Source organism: Microtus pennsylvanicus, chromosome 22 (genome assembly GCF_037038515.1).
Source record: "Microtus pennsylvanicus isolate mMicPen1 chromosome 22, mMicPen1.hap1, whole genome shotgun sequence".
NCBI lineage: Eukaryota > Metazoa > Chordata > Mammalia > Rodentia > Cricetidae > Microtus > Microtus pennsylvanicus.
In genome coordinates this window covers 8,915,666-8,939,091 of record NC_134600.1, presented here as the reverse complement: position 1 = coordinate 8,939,091, position 23,426 = coordinate 8,915,666, and the positions used below count along the sequence as shown (strand labels likewise).

Here is a 23,426-nt window from a genome sequence, read left to right as displayed (position 1 = left end):
GCCGGCAAAACAAAACTCTGGTTTTCATTGGGGAGATGGCATTTTTGACCGAATGTACTCAGAGGCTGAGATCTTGCACATCAGCCTTTAGGAGGAGGGAAAGAGGAAGAAATAAGACCTTAGGGAAGGGAGAACGTGGTGGTTTTCAGTGGCAGTCTCACCACGGGGCTGGGGTCACAGTCTTTGGAACTGTGTAAAGCCAGAGATGGCCGGTTCTGGACGGAGGGGCTGTTTCCGTGGCCCACGTGCACACGCGCATAACTCGTGCGAGAAGGAAACAGAGCCAGAGCGTTCCACTTCAGACCCTTCGGATCAATGTCTCACCGTCACAGCCCCATTTTAAGATGGCAAAAACCCTCCTTTTACATTTACACGGGACCGCTCTGGCAGTCAGCAGAAGGCAGACACCATGTTTGCCGCCCATCTTTGAAGACACTTGTTTGGTTTTGAACAACCGAAGATTAGGAAAGTTTGCCTCAGAGGGATCTGTGCCTTTTTTTTTTAATGCGGTGCAGTGGCCCTGGGTCAAAAGTCAGCTGCTACCAGAGCTGTGACCACGGGTCTGTAATGAGGCGTGTCTCCTGGCCTGAGGCATTCTCTGCCTCAGAAAGTACTCTACAAGTCGGAACTCTTTCCTTGGAATCTCAAACCTTTCCTGGTGTCTGCCTCTTTCGAAGGCTACTTAGGTTTTAAAATTACAGTTATTTATTTTATTTTGGCGTGTGCATGGTAGCCAGAGAACACCTTGCAGGCAGGCAGATCTCTCCTTCTACCATGTGGGTCCCAGGGGTTGAATTCAGGTCCTCAGGGTTGCTAAGCTGTCCCGCTGTCCTGCCTGCCTGGAGCTACTTTCAAAGCCGTCCCTCTTGAGTCTGTTCTGTGGGTAGAGGGAGGCCCCAGCTGATTGCTACTCTTTCAGATTCTGAAGCTTCTTAAACAGAAATGGAAAAGTGAGCGGGATGCCAGCCAAATACGTTGGCATAAAAATCGTAGTGATGTCAGAATCTGTTTGGCAGTAGAAACTGTTTCTAAGACATCCAGGAAGTCTCAGACTCCTGATCCTAATTGTAGTTGTCTGTTAAAAAGTTGTATTGTTTCTTGTCAATGCTCATCTGGGATTTGGAAGACTTTATCTCAAGAAGGATGTTTGTAAAGCTGAGCATATATTCCGATGTTCACACCAGCCTAGAGGGCTCACAGCGATCCAATCAGTCTCAACGGAAAAGCTTAGTTCTCAGCCAAGCCTACCATTTCCTGCTGGTTTCTGATGGGCTCTGTGATCTGAGAAAAAGCCCTTTTGTTACCTGAGTGGCCCGGGCCTCTGCCCCTGTCACCCAGGCCTTGCCTTAAGGGTGTGTGTTTAGCGAGGAGGGGAGGGGGCCATACCTGTGTCTATGTTGTTGTGAGAAGAATCCTTGCTGGAGTCTGTGGCTGGCACTTTGTTGGAATTTGCCAGGATGGGGGCTGGACAGCACTGGTCCTGATCCATTTGTGGGAGGTGAGCGGTGAGCCAAGGGTCTTTGGAGTCTGCACTTGGGAGACCTAAGAGTTGAGACTGCCTGGGCCTAAGAGCTGAGCAGCTCGCTGGGGCTGAAACCCATGTGAAGGGAAGTGGGGAGCAGGCTCCCGTATGCTAGCCCAAGAGGGGGCCTTGTTCCTGCTCAAAGTTTCAAGGTATGCCTTCCTGCCAGTGAGGTATGCCTTCCTGCAGCTTGTGAGGAATCCAAAGTCATTCAGTAGAAGGACTCGAACATTCTCCCAATAAACACGATTCAGCATCCCTAGTCTGTGCAAGCTTCTGTGGACGTGAAGAAGAGTTTGTCTGGAAGGCTGCCCGGTCGGTAGAGGAGACACTATACGTCAGTAATAACCAGAGAAGGCAATGGAAGGCCACAGGAAGCAGGGTGCATGCACCCTGGTTCTTCCGGTTTCGTTAGCGTCGTTACAGAGGGCTCAAATATTTGAGTATAGCAGTAATGTCACGAGCTGTTGGGATTTTGGAAGACGGGCCAATGGGCTCTTGAAGAATGAGCTTGTTCTATGCGCATAGAATAGAGTTCCGGGTCAGAGAGGCATTCTCCAGTCAGAGGGAGCGTGCGAATGCCGTCATTCAGTGTGTTATTTGAATGCCTGCTAGGTACCAAGTACCACGTGCGGCTAGAACCTTCTGTGTTTACAGCGGTGCAGATCTACTTGTGAATGGTGTTTAGTTGACAGGAGTTGGGACCGGTCAGCCCTTGAGGTATTTACTGTTGAGGGAGCCGGAGGTGGTTGTGCGCCCGCCCGTCTTTCATTTGAGACTGTTGGTTAAGAAAGGACGGAGTCTGTTGTCTTGTTCTGCTATTCCGCTTACAGTGTTCAGATGGTTACTGTGTCCTTGGTCCCCGTGGGATTCTCATATCTAACACGGATGTGGAGTCAGTACCATTTCTAACAGCAGAGTGTGTGATTTCTCCCAACGCTCTTAGGGTCTCTGTAACACTGTGTGCCTGACGATCCAGTCCGTTCGTGCACCCAACGCCTCAGAAATAGCATAGACCTTATAGGTCACAGAGTATCCAGCAAAGTCCCGCGTCAGGTGCCCTCTGTAAATGGGGCGTCTGCTGGGCCACGCTTCCTTTTTTCAGTAGCCACACATTTAGGGATTCCCGCGGCTACCTTGCCTCTTTCTCTTTTGAGAATTTTCTAACACTTAACATTAACTGATTTATTCAAAAGGATGCGTATAAACACCAGCTGGAAGACCCCGTGGGGCGTAGTGGTCCAGGCCAGAGCCTGTGCCCTCCCTCCTGGCACGCTGCTGTCACCATACCTCTGTGCCTTGCTGCTAGAGCCCCGTCTATGCCCCTGGCCATCTCATTGTTCAGGTTTTTTGACCTGAGTTCTAGAATCCCCACCTTTCTCTGAGATGGTGAGATGGACCCAGGTTTTCATTGTCAGCTGCAGGCTGAGTCTTCCTGCTGGACATTCCGGCTTGTAATTACCAGAAGACCCACTGTGAGTCATGCAAAACCCCAGGTAAGAGGCCCTTGTGTGAATAAGGAGGTTGCAAAGGTTTTAGGAATGCTGGGGACCCGAGGCAAGGACCGCGTTGCGTTGCATGTGTCTGTCACAAGAAGCCTGAGAAAGCTGGCCTCAAGTATTTGACGGCTGGATTCCTGCAGTTGGGACAATTTCTGGAGGGCCTAAGAGTGTTCTAGAAACCGGAACGAGCCAGCTTCCACTTGAAAGGGGTTCAACAGTTCTGTCCTCGGAAGCCTTGGGTCTCTCAGCTCCCTCCTTAGGTGACACCTCACGGGTTCCCACAGTCAGGTCCTGAAGGGCTTCTCTCCATCACTCCGCTCTCAGCTGCACGCTCCCCCGCTTCCCTCCACTGTCAGCGTGTGTGTGTCAGAGGGCTTTTCTTCACCACGCTTCCCAGTTATTCACCATTTCTTTGCTTTCTTTTATTACAAGACTAAGAATATTGACCCTGGGTTTCTCTCTTTTAAGTGAATTCACTCTGAATTTTTTTGTTTCTCTGAAATAGGGTTTTTTTTTAATTTACAAAAAATATTACATGCATTTGTTTGTACACACACACCACACACACACACACACACACACACACACACACACACACACACACACACACGACACACATGTTGATGTCAGAGGATGGCTTGGGGGCAGTCCCTCTACTACCCAGGCAGGTTTCGAGGTTTGAACTCGGGTCCTCAGACTTGGCCGCACACTCTTCCGGCACTAAACTAGTTGGTTGAAGATCAGCGGCCTTCTCCATGTTGTCAGAGCCAGTGACCAGTCTTGCCTTGTCTCTGGCAGCGTGATAAACTCCTTCCTGCAGACCTTAGTAGTTTAGATTCCTGGCATGAACATTCCTGTTTCCCCAACTTCTCACTGCTACCTCCAAGACTCCTCGGGATGTCGTCTTCTTTTCGGAACCGTTCTTGGCTGTGGGACTTCTTCTGGCAGACGGCCGCGTAGATAAGCCGCGGCTCCGAATGCCTGCAGCGTGCCCTGTATCTCTCCAGCTGGACCCCCACACGCAGCCCTTTGGTGTCTCCCAAGGTCTCACAGGCACCGCACACGTGAGCATGTTTTAGCCCAGACTTGGGATGGCCCCGCTCCCTTCCCTCTTCCTGGCTGTGGGTGGTGCCAGCCCCACCCTTTCATTTCTCACAGCCCAAACCTTTCTTGCCTGTTTTCTGCCCTTATGCCCAGTTTATCACCAGGTCTCCCCGATCCATCCACCCCCTCCCCACCAGTACCCTGCTGGCCTCCTGATCCTGCTCTGGTGTCCCCCTAACATGCCTTCACATGTTAGGGCGAAGAGCTAACTGCTCTTCAGGTGTTTCTGTTTGCTGCTTAGACCTCTGCATGTCTTCCCAGGTGCTGGCCTGCTGCCTGACTGCCTTTCCTATTTCTCAGCCCCTTCCTCCAGTGCACTGGCCTCCATGCTTGTCACGTTGCCCTTCCCCACCTCAGTGACTGGTTTGCTCTCGCTTTGGCCAGGGCACGTTTCCGTTGTCCGCCTACGATCGCAGTGCCCGACGCCCATTCTCGTTGTGTGGTCATCCTCCTTTTCTTCGGTTTGTTATACCCTGTCAGGTCACTGTGTGCTCATTTGCTTATTTCTTTACCGCTGGTCTTCTGTGCTGGAGTGCCATTTCCACAGGAGCTAGGGAAATTTGTTCCGCATATCCGTGTGTCTATAGCAACTACCACAATGCCTGACACGGTGTAACCGCCTCCTAAAACTTACAGAGGAATGAGTACATTTGGGTGTTTATTATTAGGTAGGCGTTTGTGTAGAAGATGTGTATTTGGCTTCAAGGATCTTCCTGACAAACCGGGGTGAGATGTGGCTGTTGGCTTCTGTCATGTAACTACAGCGTATATCTATGGGATCGTGGCTCCAGAACTCTGAAGATAATTCAAATCTGCCAAGGCTCAGGTCTGTTTAAGAAGGACAGGTAGTGTGAGCTCATAACCCCACCTCACCTCCATTTTAAATCATCTCTCGATTATTTATAAAACTTAGTATAGCATGCATGTGATACAAGCCATTGTTACTTTGTAAGACTGGGAGGATACAGGAAAGAAAGTGTGTTCCTCCTCAGTGATTTTTCTTCCAAATCCTTCCTGTTTGTGATTGGTTGGATCCATATATGGGGAAACTTGTGACCACAGACAGCCAATCGCAAGTGTTTAGAGAAAAGGAATGCGTTGGGAGGCCCCCAAAAGTAGTGTGTCCGGAGACTTGGGAAATGCTACCTGCCTTGGGTCTTAAGGAATTCTCTAAAGAGGCGGCAGCCGTAGCTTAACAATTAGCTGTATAGAATGTAAATGGAGAACACCACTTTGGGCTAGGGTACAATTAGCCAGGGTGTTAGGAAAAGCTATTTGGGTTGACTTGATGGCTCTATGAAGAACTAGTTTTAAATTCTATTAAAACATTCAAAAAAACCAATCTGCTCGAGTCATCGGGAGGACGGAAGGACGGCGAAGGTGACCCAAAAGCAATAGGAGTAGGGTTTGGATACACAGTTATAAGCTTTGGTGTCTGGAAAGACTCGCCGCCTTTCAACTCCATCACTAACTGGAAAAAGTTTTCAGATTTGTCGAATGTGCTCAAATATGTATACATGTATGTAATATTTTAATGAATGAGTGATGAGTGACTTACTGTGGAAATAACTTAAGTGTAAGCAGATGTTAGTTCGTTTATGTTTTATGACAAAACCTCTAGTTGCCATTGGTGATGGATCAGGATATCATTCAGGAGGGGCAGCATTTGGTGCCAAATACACTGACTTCTACAGAGGTTATATCTGATTTGCATATGAAGATCCTGTCTTTGGATATCAGTGTCCAGCATCTGGGTGCACGGGGTGGGAGGTGAGCTTCAAAACTACAAGGAACATCCAAAGCCTTAGGAATGGCTCAGCCCGGCTTTACAGAATGTAGCACTGGGGGACTAAGGTAGAAAATGCGTCTTTTTTCCTAAGCATTTCCCCTCCTCTGCCCGCCTTAACAGTGTGGAGTTAGGAAGTCTCTGGAGCCAGAGGATCCTGCTGCCTTCCAGGGTGGACATCAGTGTGGGAACTGTAGGCATCAGCAGCTGCTTTGGTTTCACAAGAGGCTCTCACGTCCATGTGTCCTTGCTCAGTGTTAGCCAGGTAGCATTGCTGCTGTCTCAGTGTGTGCTCTGGCTTTGGCCAGCAAGGGCTTCGCTTACATCAATAGAACAGGGGCTAAAAACAGGCATTTCAGTTCGAATGGTCTCACCCAAGGCCTTACAAGTACCTTAAAAATATTACTTAAGTATAGGGTTGACAAAGAAACAATTTGTAAGCTGAGCACATGTTGTTGGGATGATGTGACATGAGTCACTCATTGCTGTCTGGTTACTCATTACCTGGGACCTTGAGCAGAAGGAAGAAGGAAGTGTGGAAATGTGTGTGTGTACTTTCTGGGCATTGTTCCCTGAAACCCATAGAAAACGATATCTGCCGCTTTGAACATTGCTTCCTTTTCCCAGCGTAGTAGCTTTCATCTAAATAGCCTTGTATCTAAGGTGGGGAATGACAGGCTTTGTCCCGCAGGCGTAATTGTACTATAATCTTTACAACTCGAAAAATAGTTATTATTCTCTGTACTCGGGGACCTTTTTCTTTGATGATTACACACAGATAACATTGATAACGAGTATCTCCACGAGAATTAAAATATGCCCTCGGTAAAGATTCGGGCTCTGGAAATGGTGGTTTGATAAATGTATGATCTGTTTCAGCATTCCGCCCGCCTCTTCCTGCCTATAGTTCCTCTCACAGGAGCCCTGGGCACCATCTGGATGAACTTCCTCCACTCTTCTCAGCCCAAGCCCTGCTGGCCTTCAAGGTCCATCTGGGGCAGCACCTGCCTCAGAAGCCTCTTTGCAGGAGTGTGACCCCTTTGTCCTTACCATGCAGTATCATGGTCTTACAGTTCGGTATTGTGTACTGTCTGATACGGCTCAGAATTTCCTATTACGCACTGGCCTTTTTCAAGAGGAGACCTCTCCACGCAAGGATCGAACGCTACCTTCATTTATTGCTTCAAGATCGGTGGTCTTAGCATCTGCTCAGGATGTTGGCTCTGTGGTCCAATACCGGTTTCCTCATGCACTGTGTACGCTATGAGATGCACATAGAAATTCCAACTTTTAAGTCACCGTGGTGGTTTGAAAGAAGATGCCCCTAAAGGGAGTGTCACTGATGAGAGGGGTGGCCTTGTTAGGAGGACGTGTGTCACTGTGGAGGTGGGCTTTGAGGTCTCACATACACTCAAGCCACACCAGTGGACAGTTCATGTCCCGTTGCCTGCAAAATACAGAACTCTCAGCTCCCTCTGTAGCGCCATGTTTGCCTGCATGCCACCGTGTCCCACCGTGACAGCAATGGGATGACCCTCTCAACTGTAAGCCTCCCCAGTTAGATGTTTTCCCTTCTAAGACCTGCTGTGGTCATGGGGTCTCTTCACAGCAATAGAAGCCCTAACTAAGACAGTCATGAATATTAGAAAATCTGATCTTTTGTATCCATACTCCTGTGACTCCAAGTATCCTGTGGGGTACATGCGCATTACTTTGTAGGCCTACTAATAGGTGTGTGGTACTGTACTCAGGAGGTACCTGTATTTAATGTCCCGCTAATCTGTTCTGACCGCTGATAGATTTCTACGGTTGAGTCAGAACTCAAGGTTATAATGAACTTGAGATCTAGTGATGGGCTATAAGGAAGATAAACGGTTAGGACAGAGCAGTGTTGGGCTTGGTGAGTAAGACCATGCCGTGACACAAGTGTGTGCTCAGATGCCGACCTAGTCTGATGCGTCTCACATAGCTTTTCTTGGGCTTTCTTCCACATGTCAACCCAGGTATCCAACTTGCTTCAATATAGCTAGCTAACTAGATGATAGGTAGGTAGGTAGGTAGGTAGGTAGGTAGGTAGGTAGATAGAGAGATAGATAGAGAGATAGATAGATAGATGATAGATGATGGCTAGATAGTTGGGTGATAGATATGGATTGATAGTTGGATGATTTATAGATGATAGATAATAAATAGATGAGACAGGGTAGTTTTTTTTTAAATTTACTTATTATGTATACAACATTTTGCCTCCATGTATGCCTGCAGGCCAGAAGGGGGCACCAGATCTCATTACAAATGGTTGTGAGCCACTATGTGGTTGCTGGGAATTGAACTCAGGACCTCTGGAAGAGCAGCCACTGCTCTTAACCACTGAGCCATCTCTCCAGCCCGATAATAAATAGATGATTGATTGATAGATGATAGATAGTTGGATGATATGTGGATAGATAGTTGGATGATAGATGATAGGTAGATAGATGATTGATGGATAGATGATAGATAGTTAAATGATACATATATGGATAGTTGAATGATAGATGATAGATTGATGATAGATAGATAGATGATAGATACATAGATTGATGATTGATAGATAGTAGATAGTAGATAGATAGATAGATAGATAGATAGGCAGACAGATTGATAGATGATAGATACATAGATAGAATATAAATACATAGATGTATGTGGTAACATCTGGAGTGAGTACCTGGCTTAGGAGGAGAAGAGCAGAGCTTATTTGGCCCTTCCTCTTTGGCCTCTCATAGTCATGTGGGCTCACAGCCACAGAGGAAGCTGAGAATTAATCTTCCCTATTGCCTGGAAGGGGAACTGGGCAAGATGACATGTAGTGAGCACATCCTCCCGCCTCCTGTCTCCTGCATCACTTCAGTACGGTTGGCCGTGTTTGTCAATTTAGCTCATAGAAGCCACAGAAAAGCTTTTGCCTGCATTTAAGGCATGCGTGGGATGGTGTATTTTAGTAAGACCGTGCTCTTAAAACATTTCAGGTCTTTTTTTTTTCTTCTTATAACCGTAATCATAGTGTATTTTCACATTTTCCACTTTTAATCTTATTTGAATACATTCTTGCAAAAATAAAACCATTGGCTCGTGCTCCGCGTTTCTGCTGCTATTCTGTCTTGCACGACTCTTCGGCAGAGACACTGGTGGTGACTCTGCTTTATTATGAAGAGGCTTTTTAGCAATGTCACAGTTACTGTTTGCAGAATGAGTCAGTGTTATGTGATTATTTGAAGACGTGGTTAAATGCTTGATGCTTTGCCGCAGTAGCTCTGTTTTGGGCATGGTTCCTGTATTGATTTATTTGGAGCTGGTATAGCTATTGGGATCTTTAGGCGATGAGTTGCTGATTTCTTCTGTATTTCCCACGTACTTACCTGTTGGGATTTTTGGCACAGTGGCTTGGAGAGTGAAGCCAGTACACCGTAAATGTTTTTGGGGTCCCACTCTTCCTAGGTGAGAGGTGAATAAATGAAGGTCAATTTCCTCCACACTCGGGAGTCTAAAGATCTGTGTAGGGACAACGTAAATTAAATCTTCTTTTCCAAGTATGGTTCTAGTCAAAGGCAGATGATGGAGAGGACCACAGAAGAATTTTGCTTGTTTGTTTTCCTGTTCAAGGAAGAGGAAAAAGAATGCTCACTGAGCAGAACCAATCTTGTGATGCTGAAAGAGGCTTTCCCAGGGTGAGGCTTGTCTCTCTCACTCCAGATATGTTCCCCCTGCAGTTCCCTGAATGTGGGACTGGAACCAAACAAAGAACAGCAAGCACAAGAAAGGAAAGAGAATAGCATCCGAGATTGTAGGAGAGGTGGGCTGGTTAACATGGGTGGGTGATGACGGAGTTAAGGCCACATCTTGAGAAGACAAGAGAATCTATCTCAGTGGACCTGCCTGTTTTCAGGTTTCCAGACACCAGTCAGAACAGTAGGTTCTGGAAGTTCTCTGCCTAGAGATGTGCTAAACCCTGAGTTGTAGTCTCTATTTGGTAAACCTGTGTGTGTGCATGCGTGTGTGCGTGCGTGCGCGTGCATGCATCTGTGAGAGAACATCCATCTGTCCGTCCTCTACCATCTCCCCTACCCCCCAAAGGAGAATCTCTACATGGAGATATGTGGTCCCCTTTGTTTTGATATACTTTCCTATCCTTTCGTATTCCGAGTTAACTGAAGACAGCTTACTGTTTTACAGTTGGTGTAATAAGTTAACTAGCCTTTACAAGCCAGAGCAGTGGGGATGTAAAAAGTGGCTGAGAGAAAGCTGGTGCCATGATGTCTCCTGCGGCAAGTGAACCCGTCCTTTTCATTTCCTGGTAGTGGAGGCAGAAGGGGAAATGCGGTTATTGTAAAGTCAGTTTTGCATAGGGGAGCAAAGTGTCTTGTTTGCTCGAGAGAATAAAAGTTTTCATTGTGGGCTAGAACAAGCTCTCTCTTCGGGGATATAGGGCACGCAGGACGTCGTCATGAATATCTCCCTTAACTTCCTTGTGAACATAGTATAGGAACCTAACACCCATGTTTCTCCCCACAGGTAGAAAAAGTGAGTCTGTAAGAAGTTTAACCCAGCTTCTTGTTTTCCGCTGTCCCTTACGTCGTCCTTATAAGGGACCATGTGTGCCTAAAGATGCTCTAGAGAGTTTGGACGTGGAGGGACGGGAGTGCTCCAGCTGTGGCCTCCCCTCACACAGCACCGTGGGGTGGTGAAGCATCTGAGAGGCTCAGAGAAACCTGAACTGCTCAGTTGAGCCACTGCCAAGTCCTCTGAATCCGTAGGGCCTAGGAGAGGGGAAACAAAGCCCAGGGCTCCTGGGGTTGCTGATGTGTGTAGGGATGAGCCCCTTAAATCACAGCACTTGGGAGGCAGAGGCAGGAGGATCTCTGTGAGTTTGAGGCCAGCCTGGTCTACAAGAGCTAGTTCCAGGACAGGCTCCAAAGCTATAGAGAAACCCTGTCTCGAAAAACCATATATATATCTCTGTGTGTGTATTAGCATATGTGTGTGTGTGTGTGTGTGTGTGTGTGTGTGTGTGTGTGTATGTATGTATGTATTAGCAGTACTGTGTTTTGTTATACTGTGATCCAGTACTTTCTATATTGGGATGGCAGTGTGAGCTTTCTCTGAGCTTTAATGTCAAAAGTGTTCTTCCTTACAGAAACAAACCAGAGTTTAAGCATACTCCATGTCGGCAGTATATCTTGACACACGCTTCTGTATCCATTCTCATAGGCCACGTGACTGGCTGAGTTTACCTTCTAAAACTTGGTTTGTTTGAGATAGGGTCTCGCGTTGCTGCAGGCACTCCTTGAGTGCTCCAGGTACTGGAGGATGACCTTGGACTGATCCGTTGCCTTGATTACACGCAGGATTGGTGCCAGGATTAGGTGCCCCAGTGGCATACAGGTGATGTCAGTTGATGGAGAATGCAAGGAGCCTGCAGGTCATGGTGTCTCCTCCAGGTGCCTCCGTGACTGGTTTCGGTTTCTGTTTGCCTTCTTCCTGGGGTTAAGGGAATCAGAAGCTCACTGGAGGTGGTCTGCTACTGTCAGGACCTAGAGTACATGTAGTCTGTGGTCAGTAAAAGAGCTGTTTGTTTGTTTCCATTCATTTAGTGATGAGGTCTCGGTGTCAGTCAAGACAGGCTTCAAACACTTAGGTTCAAGCGCTCCCCCTGTCCAGTCTTCTGAGTAGCTGGGACTGCAGGTCTACCCAGTACCATGGCCAGCTCAAATCTAAGCCACACTCGAGTATTGGTTGATGGGGAATCTCTGTCAGCCAATGAACTTTAAGAGGTGGGGCCAAGTTAGGGGCGTGACCTTCTGGGTACCCAGAGAACAAAGCTGGGGTGGCGCAGGGTTCGCTTTCTCTCTGTGTGGCTCCCACACTACACAGCTGAGCTTGGACGTCTCGTTCCTGTTTCATGAAGACTTATCTGAGATAGATGCTCCTATTTTCCGCGGGGAATCGGGTCCTAAGGTACTCTACAGTTAGTTCTCTCTAGACCCGCTGATAATCAAACACTTCTGCAGCCATGGGTCTCCTCATGCATATGTAGTGGACTTTTCGATATGCAGGCATCTTAGCACTCTAGGGGAATAAAATCATCAAACACAGCAATCAGATAATGGGCAGAAGAGGCCTGGAATCGTGATCTTGCCTCAGTTTGTCGGAGGAGGCCGAGTCTCGAGTAAGGGAAGCGATAGATCCAGAAGACAGGGCCACAGGAGAAGCCACTTGAGTCTGGAACCTCATCATTTGATGACAGGCTCTCTTTTCTCCAAGTCCAAATTGCAATCCTCTGACCCCACCTCTCACCCCGGTTATGGTCTTCTTAAAATGAAGACATGAATTTGGCCATGTCATAAGGGAACTTACTTTCTATGTAGATGTCTGATTGATCTGTCCCTGATCTGCATTCTCATTCAAATGGAAGAGTATGAAACCTTGTGCGTGAGAGGGAGGGCCCCTTAGGCTATCTACTTTCTCTTCTGCCCAGTGTGGGCCGCCTGGGAAATCCTCAGAAGTGCTCCTGAGGATGCTACCTTTGGTGACTGAGCAAAAAGCGTATGTTTTAGTAGAAATCCTTTGAACCATGATTTGGGGGGATGGGGCTAAAACGAGCCTTGTGAAATGGCTACTGACCTGTTCTTTCAAAAGTTAGCCTGCCAGTCCTTCACTGACCTCTGCTACGTTCCCGACGCCATCCAGGATGCGCCGTGAACACAGCTCCCTGAGGTTTAAGGGGTGCAGCAAGTCTTGGTGCTAATGTGCTTCCCAACTGCGCTTCTTCTCTGCTGAGCACTTCTTAAAACCCGAAGACGGCACGTGCTTGGGCTTCTAGTTCCGACGCCATCTATCTCCACGAAGTGTCTCTGTGATAACTACGGTCGGGTCTCGCTGTGTCTGTTCCCGTGTGTGCATCTCCCCACTCGGTGCTGTCTGCCCCTAATGACCCTCCTACAAATGACTCTCTTATGGCCCGTACCAGTGTGAAACTGTGTGCTGAGGCTTTGGACCCGCTGTGCACAGCAGCAGCAGAACAGGGCCCTCAGAGCCCTGCAGAGCAGCTCTCATCTGAATGTGGAATCACCAAGGGTCTCTTTCCTGAGCAACCTAGGCATCTGGGGGGGTGGGGCCTGCCATCCGTAATGTGTGCTCTACTTAACAAAGTGATTTTGTTTAGGGAGGGTCTTCCATTGGAGGCTTTTGGGTGAGTGTCCCAGACTCAGGTGGCTGTGAGTGAGCCGTCTTGCAGAGAGCACTGGATAAGTAATACATTTCAAGTTCTGAGACATTTGCCCCAGAAAGTCATTGCAGCCGTGTTTACCTTGAGTTGGAAAGGCTAGTCCTGTGGGTAAAATGATTTTAATGAGTACTGGGAAGCAAAAGCTGTCTGTTAGAATTTTCTTGTTGAAAGAGGTACTAAAAATACCCACGGGCTAATTGAATGGTCATGTATTTGTTCTTTCCTCCAAGCCGTGTGTTTTGCTCATCTTTGGAGAGAGGAAATAGCGTCATTTCCTCCTCTAGCCTGCTGCTTCCTCCTGGCCCCTGGCCTTGCTTATGGCTTGGGTTCAGATCCTGCGGCTTACTGTGCCTCAGCGGCCAAAGCCACGCTTTCTCCCTCTTCATTTTCTGGGTGTCTTTGGAGGTGCATTGTCGCGTTCTTACCATTCCCTACCCCTTTTGTGGGACTTTAAGGGTCTTTTCTGTCTTTTAGATTCCCCTAGAGGGCAGAGCCTCGTGACCATCTTCCTCAGAGTCACCAGGATGATGCCTCTGCTTACTCCTACCTGTTAGTGACTAAGGGATGAGCCTGGCCTTAGCAGCTACCCAAGCTTAGTGAGAGAATACCCTCTCTACACTAGCAAAGACTGGTGAAGAAACGCGACTGGAGTTGATCTCCTTTTTACCTCTTACCAAGCCAGAGTGGGTGCTAACAGTGAAGGGGATGAGGGATTCTTGCCCTGTGGTTGCTTCTTAGTGCCCAGACATTTCTGGGTACTGTTTTCTTTCACGTGGGTCCAGTTTTCTGAAGGAAGCCCTAAGCAACACATCAGCTTTACCGTTAGATCCCAAGGAGCCTTCCAGGCACAAAGGCGGCTGTTTCCTCAACATGGCTTTGAGAGCTGGATCCAACCCTTTACCTTCCCTGGGGCGCCGCAAGCCTCTTACCTACTTCCCAGACAGGCCCTGACGTTTGCAGTCGCCTATGAAAAGAGCCACCCACGAGGGTCCAACCCTTCTTTGTATCTGTTCGGTAGAAGGACAGTGTCCATTCTATTCGGTGAGTCCCAGGTCAGGCTGTCGCTCTGCAGAAAACTGGAGGCTCTCCATTATGGTTTTGATAATGAGTTCCAAAGAATTTGGCTATGACCCTAAGCATTTTTCCATTAAGAGCATTGTAAGAAGAATTTCTTTTTTTTTTTTTTTTTTTTTTTTTTTTTTTTGGTTTTTCGAGACAGGGTTCCTCTGTAGCTTTGGAGCCCATCCTGGAACTCTCTTGGTAGACCAGGCTGGCCTCGAACTCACAGAGATCCTCCTGTCTCTGCCTCCCAAGTGCTGGGATTAAAGGCGTGCGCCACCACCGCCCGGCTGTAAGAAGAATTTCTAAAATCTCAGAAGACCGCCTTTATTTATTTGTTTGTTTGTTTATTTTAGTGCCGGTAGCTGAACCCAGGGCCTCACGCACGCTAGGCAAGCTCTTCGTTACTGAGTTAGTACCCTCAGTTCAGGCTAGTTTGTTTTCTGTAACCAGCATGTGAACTTTTAATTAAATTCAATGCTGCATTTAGAAGAGTGTCTTGTCAAGTCGTTCGGATATTTTTTTAATCATTTCTTGAACTACGACACATGTGAACCATCGTGACTTTTGCCCTCCAGTGGTCGCGTGTGACCGCAGAGATTAACCTTTATTTTTGAGTTGACACGATATCAAGAACCTGGTGGACACTGAGGTTGGCAAGCTGGCCCGTGGTGATGGGGAGGGTGTTTCTGCAAACCAGCCCGGTTCTAAAGGAGGAACCTAGAGCCGTTTGCCATGTCCTGCTCTAAAGCTTGATGTCTGAGCTTTTAGTCCATGCTCAGCTCAGTACAGGTGTCTTCTTAAAAATGCTGTTTTGCATATGTGGTGGCCAGTAGGGACATGACTTTTCCAGTTAATGCGGCCCAAAGAATAACAGCCACTTCTGTTTCTACGATGAGTATATATGAACTCAGAAATTAAAAGTGTTAAATATGTTTACGAAATTATAGATCATTAAAAATATATCTTAGCCGGGCAGTGGTGGCTCACACCTTTAATCCCAGCAGTGGGAGGCAGAGGCAGGTGGATCTCTGTGAGTTCGAGGCCAGCCTGGTCTACAAGAGCTAGTTCCTGGACAGGCTCCAAAGCTACAGAGAAACCCTGTCTCGAAAAACCATGTGTGTGTGTGTGTGTGTGTGTGTGTGTGTGTGTGTGTTAGCAGTACTGTGTTTTGTTATACTGTGATCCACTACTTTCTATATTGGGATGGCAGTTTGAGCTTTCTCTGAGCTCTAATGTCAAACGTGTTCTTCCTTACAGAAACAAGCCAGAGTTTAAGCATACTCCATGTTGGCTGTATATCTTGACACACGCTTCTGTATCCATTCTCACAGGCCATGTGACTGGCTTAGTTTACCTTCTAAAACTTGGTTTGTTTGAGATAGGGTCTCGCGTTGCTGCAGGCACTCCTTGGGTGCTCTGGGTACTGGAGGATGACCTTGGACTGATCCGTTGCCTTGATTACAGGCAGGATTGGTGCCAGGATTAGGTGCTGCTATACCTGGTTTACACTGTGCTGCATTCTTGTTGGGCAGGCTCTCCCCACCGAGCCACACCCCCATCTCTCATTTATTGATTTTGTTTGGTCTGGGTATTATTGTTATTATTATTCTTTCTCACCCAGTATTTTATTTTATTTTATTTATTTATTTATTGGATTTTTTGAGACAGGGTTTCTCCATAGCTTTTGGTTCCTGTCCTGGAACTAGCTCTTGTAGACCAGTCTGGCCTCGAACTCCCAGAGATCGGCCTGCCTCTGCCTCCCGAGTGCTGGGATTAAAGGCGTGCTCCACCACCGCCTGGCTTCACCCAGTTTTTTAAAAAGTAATTTTTAAAAATTCCGGTTGTGGTACTGTATGTTTTTAGTGGTTCAGGGATTTGTGATACACACCCTTAAACTCAGAGAATCCTCATAGACTCTATGAGGATTCTCTGTATTGTATTGGAATGCACGCCCTGCGCCACGTCAGATTGCCGTGGCGAGGCCCGGACCCTCCCCACCGGCCCCAGGCCTCCCATTTCCTTTTCTTTTTTTTTTTTTTTGACTTATTTATTTATTATGTATACAACATTCTGCCTCCATGTATGCCCGCACACCAGAGGAGGGCACCAGATCTCATTACAGATGGTTGTGAGCCACCATGTGGTTGCTGGGAATTGAACTCAGGACCTCTGGAAGAACAGCCAGGGCTCTTAGCCACTGAGCCATCTCTCCAGCCCCAGGCCTCCCATTTGCATCCTTCCTTTCTCTTTCACTTCACATCTTGCTCCTCTCATCTCTTCTGAGAAAGGCTCATTTTTGCTCACTATCTTGCTCTGAAGTGTAGGTCGTCAGGGTTCTAGCCAGTGTAGCTATGAGGAGATAACCGCATTGTGTCAATAGTTTAATCCTGAATGCTTGTGCTGGCATCGGCCAGAGTGCACTAAAACTGTCCAAGACAAAAGTACCAATAGCTGGAAGAATGAAGTCGTCCTTCACGATGTGATAGAGTGACTAACCTAAGTAACGCTGACTTATAGCAAGGCGACATTTTCCAAGAGGGTAAACATTCTGCATTATCAGTCCAAAGCAGTTAGGTATATAAGGCCTTTACAAAGTATTTTACAAGGAAGGTCAGCTTAGGGACTCCTTTCTCCCTTTCCTTCTCCTTTTTTTTGTTTGGTTTTTTTTTTTTTTTTTGGTTTTTCGAGACAGGGTTTCTCTGTGGCTTTGGAGCCTGTCCTGGAACTAGCTCTGTAGACCAGGCTGGTCTCGAACTCACAGAGATCCGCCTACCTCTGCCTCCCGAGTGCTGGGATTAAAGGCGTGCGCCACCATCGCCCGGCTTGTTTTTGTTTTTTGTTTTGGTTTCTATGTAGCTTTGAATCCTGTCCTGGAACTAGCTCTTGTAGACCAGGTTGGCCTCGAACTCACAAAGTGAGTTCTCTGCCTCCTGAGTGCTGGGGATTAAAGGCGTGCGCCACCACCGCCCGACATCCTTTGTGTCTTCTTGTGGGCTGTCTTGTCCCTTGATCAGACTCAAAATGAAGTTAGATTTGGACATTTTGATGCACATTTTTGGGGGGGAGGATAACTTACTTTAGAACCACTTAGATGTCAGGGCTGGGCTAGGGTTGGAAAGGTTGGAAAAGAGACAGTTAGTGTTTTAGCTCTAGAAGAGAGCGTTGACACAGAGAGCTATTTGCAGGAGGCTGAATTGAGAAGGGATTCCCCAGTGTGGTTGAGCGTCTCTGGGGTTCAGGATCACATGGGAGGGAATTCCGTTCTGACAGCCCCTGAAGGAAATCATTGGAGACAGGGGGGCAGACTCGGTTATCTGAGTTTAGCAGAGACACTGGTTAATAGAGAGGTCCAACTGAGAGAGCGCTCAGAACTGACTGGGCCCATTTCCAATCTACCCATTAGAGGAGAGCCTGAGGCAAAACCTGGGTGCTCTCTGGTGGGCGCCCGTGCTTAGGTGGTGCGGGGTAGTTCATACATTTTAGCCGTTTTGCACTTGAGGTGAAACGAACTTAGGGAGGAGATGGTAGGGTGGAGGGCAGGACGAACGGAGAAGGAAGCCCTTGGAGAGGGAAGGCTCCCCTTTCCCCCTGACGACCATGCAGCCAGAGCCACTGTGATGAACACTCGGGGTAGAAATAGGTAGAGGAGGAACATAAAACACCAGCCGGGCTCTTCCGGACGTGCAACCCACCCTCCTCCCTCACAGAAAATAACAGATGAGCCCCATACCAAACTTTTGAAACTGAAAACATGGTACTAGACGGAGCTGTTTGAAAATGCTCAGTGTCTTGGTGCTTGCTGGGAAAGTCCGGTGTGCTCCGTGGGCAGCTGTGTGACTAATCTGAAAGTCTTGGGAACACCGGGTCACCCTCATTCTTTGGGCTCCACTTGGAGCTAGAAGAGGTTCAGAATCTCTGCTATTCATAGGGTGGGGCGGAATCGTGCCCCTCCCCCAGGCTCTTGTTCTTTAACAATCCTAACAGTTCCTCCCCGTGTGTGTGTGTGTGTGTGTGTGTGTGTGTGTGTGTGTGTGTGTGTAAATAATGCTGGCGTGTCCCAGAATAATGAGGAGCATGTGGTGGTCCATGACTGCTTTTAGCTAAAACTTCTCTGGAGATTTAGTTAGGCTCCTTAATGATAGAGGAGAGGCTCGGAGGCCTGGCATATGGCTTCAGTTTACAGTTACAAATGGTGGCCTCGGGGACGAGTGTGTGCAGAGTTGGCCACGGAGGAAGAAGAGCGCGTCCAGAAGAGGGTTTGTGTTCTTTGTGGCGTTCCTTTTGTCCTTAGAAGAAAAGGAAGTCGAGCGCGCTCTGTGTCTGTGAGAGTTAGGCGCGAGAGGGCATGATTCTGACTCCAGGTGGGCGTGTCACAGACTAAACCAGCTTGCTTCATGCTTGAGTATTTTGGTAAAGTTTCATGTTGCTTTCCACAGGCTTAAAAAGAAATTATCCCTTTCATTTTTTTCTTTTTATTTGTTTTGTTATTATTATTTATTTATCTTAAGTTAAAAATTACACTGCCCATCAGATGAATCAGGTCCTTATGCAGTTAGGTATGGGTACTCTTCTGTATCTGTGGATTTGAGCATCCTTGGATCGAAAATGCCAGGAAAACACGTCACATTTGCACTGAACATGTGCAGACTTTCCTTTCTCCGTTAGCCCACACCTGATATAGATCACAGCTATTGGTGGCACTGGCTTCGTAGGAAGCATTGCCGTCACCTAGAGATGGTTTAAACTGTTCCGGGAGATGTGCAGGGGCCATTTGCAAACACAGCATCATTTTATAGAAGGAAGGGGCCTGAGCATCCACCGTTTGGGTGGTCAGGGAGGGGAACGACAGGAGGTGACAAAATGACCGCACTGGGTCTAAGCTCCCCAGCACCCTACCTTACCTGCCTCCAGCTTTCTTCCTGCATGCTGCCCTGTCTAACTGTGCCCCAGCCATACGCAGAGACATTATAAGCGAGAGTAGGGTCGGTTCATGCTGGCAGTCCCTTGCTTGAGCTAGTCGTAGGAGATTTAAAATGAGGAAACATAACAGGTTGTGGAAAATTCTAGTGAGTGGAACCGCTCATAGCTCCCAGGGCTGACCTTTCCACTCCCATCTATAGCCCTATAGCAGGACTGCCAGCATGTCTTTTGTTATTAATTTGCACCCTGGGTAGACCCCCTTCGGGTCCCTTTCCTTGTGCCTTCCCACTGTGTGGACCTGCTCCCAACCCTGGTGTCTCTGGCCTTTGCTTATACCCGGAAGCTCTTTGCCTTGCAAATTCATTCTTTGGAACTAACTTTCCCACCCTTGGCATTTCTCCACCTCCAATGCCTTCCCTCTTGGGGTTCCTATCTAGCTCTGCCCTGCCAGCTTTCTCCATTATCACTAGGCTTGAGTTATTCCTGTTTGCCTCTTCTCTACTTTCAAATGAGAGCCTCGCGGAAGAGGCTGAGGATTATTTTGTGTCCCCGGTGTGTTCTTGACACACACTGAACTTCGAGTAAATGGCTGGTTAACAAATGAAAGGTAGGAAGTTGGTAAAAAATATTTATCATATCACCCAGATTTTTTTTCATTTTTTTTTCAATGACTAAAAAAGGGGGAAATTTACCTTATTAGTACAATTCGAGAAGGGACAGACCAACAGGTGAATTAGCCTGGCTGTCTTGATAGGGAAGTTCTGTTGTCGTCATAAGGTAGGATGAGAAGCTAGGCACCAGACAGTGGACAAGAGCTGCAGAGAACTCCACGGTACCCAGTGGTACCCAGTGGTACCCAGTGCAAGATGTTGCATTGTGAAGGTCACTGCTCTGTATTTAGCTTCATAGTAGTGACAACTATGTGATGTTTGAGTGTTTGTCTCACCTTTGGAAAAACTTTTCTTTTTGATTATTATATTGAGGCTTCTATCAGTTGATAATGGCTTCCTCTTTATATTGGAAATGCTTAAGTAATGCCCTAAACAATATGATTTCAATATTCTCCAGTTATGGACATGCAATGTAGCATTTTCTCCTTGCTTCTTTGAATAACCTGGATTTCAATAGAAATACACACACACACACACACACACACACCACACACACATGGGTTAAATAAAACAATTTTAAACTACAATAAATCAATGTTATTTTCTTAGTCAAGAATGCATGGGGGGGGGGGCTGGAGAGATGGCTCAGAGGTTAAGAGCATTGCTTGCTCTTCCAAAGGTCCTGAGTTCAATTCCCAGCAACCACATGGTGGCTCACAACCATCTGTAATGAGGTCTGGTGCCCTCTTCTGGCTTGCAGGCATACACACAAAACAGAATATTGTATACATAATAAATTAATAAATAAATATTTAAAAAAAGAATGCATGGGGAAAGGTAGATGAGTTTGAAAGGATGAGCCGGGCGGTGGTGGCGCACGCCTTTAATCCCAGCACTCGGGAGGCAGAGGCAGGCGGATCTCTGTGAGTTCGAGGCCAGCCTGGTCTACAAGAGCTAGTTCCAGGACAGGAACCAAAAGTTATGGAGAAATCCTGTCTCGAAAGTCCAAGAAAAAAAAAAGAGTTAGAAAGGATGGATAAATTGATTTATACATTTTAAAAATTGGGAAGAAATAAAATGTGACAGTTTACCGTTCTTTGAAGCCAATCACAGAGGCCCTTAAAGGACACAGAGTTATCTGCTGGTCACTCACTAACTACCTGAATGCTAAGGCTCTTTCCCCACATTTTTTTCCTTGCAGCTTTGCTCTGTCAGATGAAGCGTACAGATCCCTCCGTGACCAAGATAAGGACCAATGCATACTCATTACGGGAGAAAGCGGAGCAGGAAAAACAGGTGAGGCCACCCCCAGACCCACCTTTCCCATGGCGGCTGAATGACGGCAATAAAGAAGGCAGGTGGCCCGCAGGAGCCAGGTGGCCGTAGCTGCTGTGCGTGGGTTTGATGCCCACAGTTGGTGTTCTGTGGATAGCGCCTCTCTCACGTGAGGGGACAAGGTACCATCAGGTACCAACCAGTATATCCCAGCCCTGGTTTCTAGTGTTCATTAGTGCTATCTTTGGCCCCAATCATGGGCTTTATCTCTCCTTGACTGCGCGGCCTTAGGAGTTGACTCTTCCCAATGAGATGCCAATTTACTCTGGTTTGTTGCCCCTACAGCCATCCTTTGCCTCCATTAAAAAGTGAGGGAACGTACCAGCAATGCTTGGTTTCTCTCCAGAGTCTCATGGTGCCCACAGATTTGAGATCATGTGGATGATGTCCCATATCTGTAGGGACAGGCCATGCTTCTTTCTTGTGCTTACAGCACAGATACCTGGTCCTGAAGGAGGAGATGGATTTGATCTGGTTGCTTTGGTGAAACAGAAGGGCAAAAAGGGGGATTTTCACGCTTCTTTGTAAAATGCTCAGAGACGAGAATCTCATAACTAGCTGTTCCTTTGAGTGTGCGGAAGTGTGGTTTCAAGTGTTTCCATCTTGCTTGGCATTTAATGGTCGGATTGAACACTTTTTGGATCCTCCTTGATCAAGAAAAGAAAGTCAAAAAGAAAAAAAAGAAAAGAAACTATCACAGCGGTACAGTCGCCCCACTGAGACCATTTGAGTCAAGCCTTGAAAACGTTACCCAGCTTCTAAAGAACCTTTCCCTCTGGACTGACCCCATGGTACCCTTTCCCACAAGCCCTGTCATGAACGGCGGATGTGAGGTGCCCAGACTTTCCTCTTGAGTCCTGAAGATACAGTGCACAAACTCTTTGAGGACTGTGGGTGCTGAATGGACAGAAATTCAGGGAAAAGGACCAGTTTGCAAGAATAAGTAAGCATAGTATCTTATGGCTGGAAGACCGTTATAGGCCATCCCTTGTAAAATCCTCCACGTGGGGCAGCCAGACTCCTTTGTGGTGATGGAGAGATCACCAAACTGCGTTTGTCAGTTGGATTCAACCAGGAGGTTTTTCTTCCCCTTGAGTTGAATTCTCTTTCTGCTCATTGATCTTCAATCCTATGTAACCTTCCCACATTTTATTCTTTCTTCTTCCCGGGACAACATTTAGTCATTTGAAGCCAGCCAGGATATCTTCTTATATCATTTTAAAAATATTTTTTTTTCCATACGATAAACGTTTACTTATTTATGCAGACTTCTGAGTGCCTGCTTGGTGAAACACTGCCATAATTAGAGAAAGCACATAAAAAGAGTGAACACAGCGAAGGAAAGAGACCCGGAGCTTCCAAGAGAAGATGGTTAGGAGAATTGGGTCTTTTTTTTTTAAAAATCCCACACGGTTGAGCTTAGAGTGTTTAGGAAACATCTTGATTTGTAGAGTGGTTTCATAAAATGACATAGCAAGAAATAAGCAGACACTTTCGGTTTGGGTCCTGTTTATCTTGCTGTTAATTCCTTCTCTCGATGTGGATCCTGGGACTCTTCATACAACACACGTATCGACCCCTACGGGTCTTCCTAGCAAGGAGAGAATCTTTGCAGTTGGCACCAACACTTCTGTGAGCCACGCCTTTTCAAGCTCGTATTTACTTATTTCGAGCCAGTCTCTTGGACATCAGGCTAGCCTGAACAGTGTGCACTGTCGTCAAGGATAGTCCTGAACTCCAGATTTCTCCTGCCTCTGGCTCCCAAGTGCTAGGGGTGCTAGGATAGCAGTGTTTGCCACCACACCTGGCCTCAAGCTAGGAGCGATGCATAAGGTTACTTCAGATCTACCCGTAGAATCTTGTACATCGAAACGAAACAAAATAACACACACCTTTGCTGCTGTTGTCGGTTTGAACCTTTTGATCCTTGCTTTGCCCTCTCTTAGAATTACTGTCACCCTTGGGTGACTGTCGTAGTAGTTATTCTACACCGAGTATTTATTTAGGATGTACGTATTTGTATTGTGGGGAAGCTGAGACACAAAATGGTTCAGCAGTTTTCCTAAATATCTTAGTTTGCACTTACTGTGATAAAAATACCTTAACAAAAGCGCTTAAGGGAGAAAGGGCTTATTTTCACTGACAGTTCCAGGTTATAGTCCGTCATGGGGGGGGGGGGAGTCCCAGGGCGGGGAGGAGTCCCCAGCAGCTTGAGGGAACTGGCCACATTGTATCTACAGTCGGAGCCGAATGGAATGAATGATGAATTCATGTCAGTGTTAAACTCAAGTTCTCCACTCACACAGTGCAGGATCCC

At 47.1% G+C, this 23,426-nt stretch overlaps 1 protein-coding gene across 3 annotated transcripts in view; it reads left to right on the top strand.

Annotated features, from left to right (window-relative positions):
- The window catches only part of Myo1b (myosin IB), a 154,587-nt gene that overhangs the window by 53,757 nt on the left and 77,404 nt on the right, over positions 1 to 23,426 (top strand). For all 3 annotated transcript variants that reach the window (XM_075955915.1, XM_075955914.1, XM_075955913.1), the window contains exon 4: positions 20,976 to 21,070. In XM_075955915.1, coding sequence (XP_075812030.1) covers positions 20,976 to 21,070 — 95 coding nt within the window. The remainder of the gene's footprint in view (positions 1 to 20,975; positions 21,071 to 23,426) is intronic.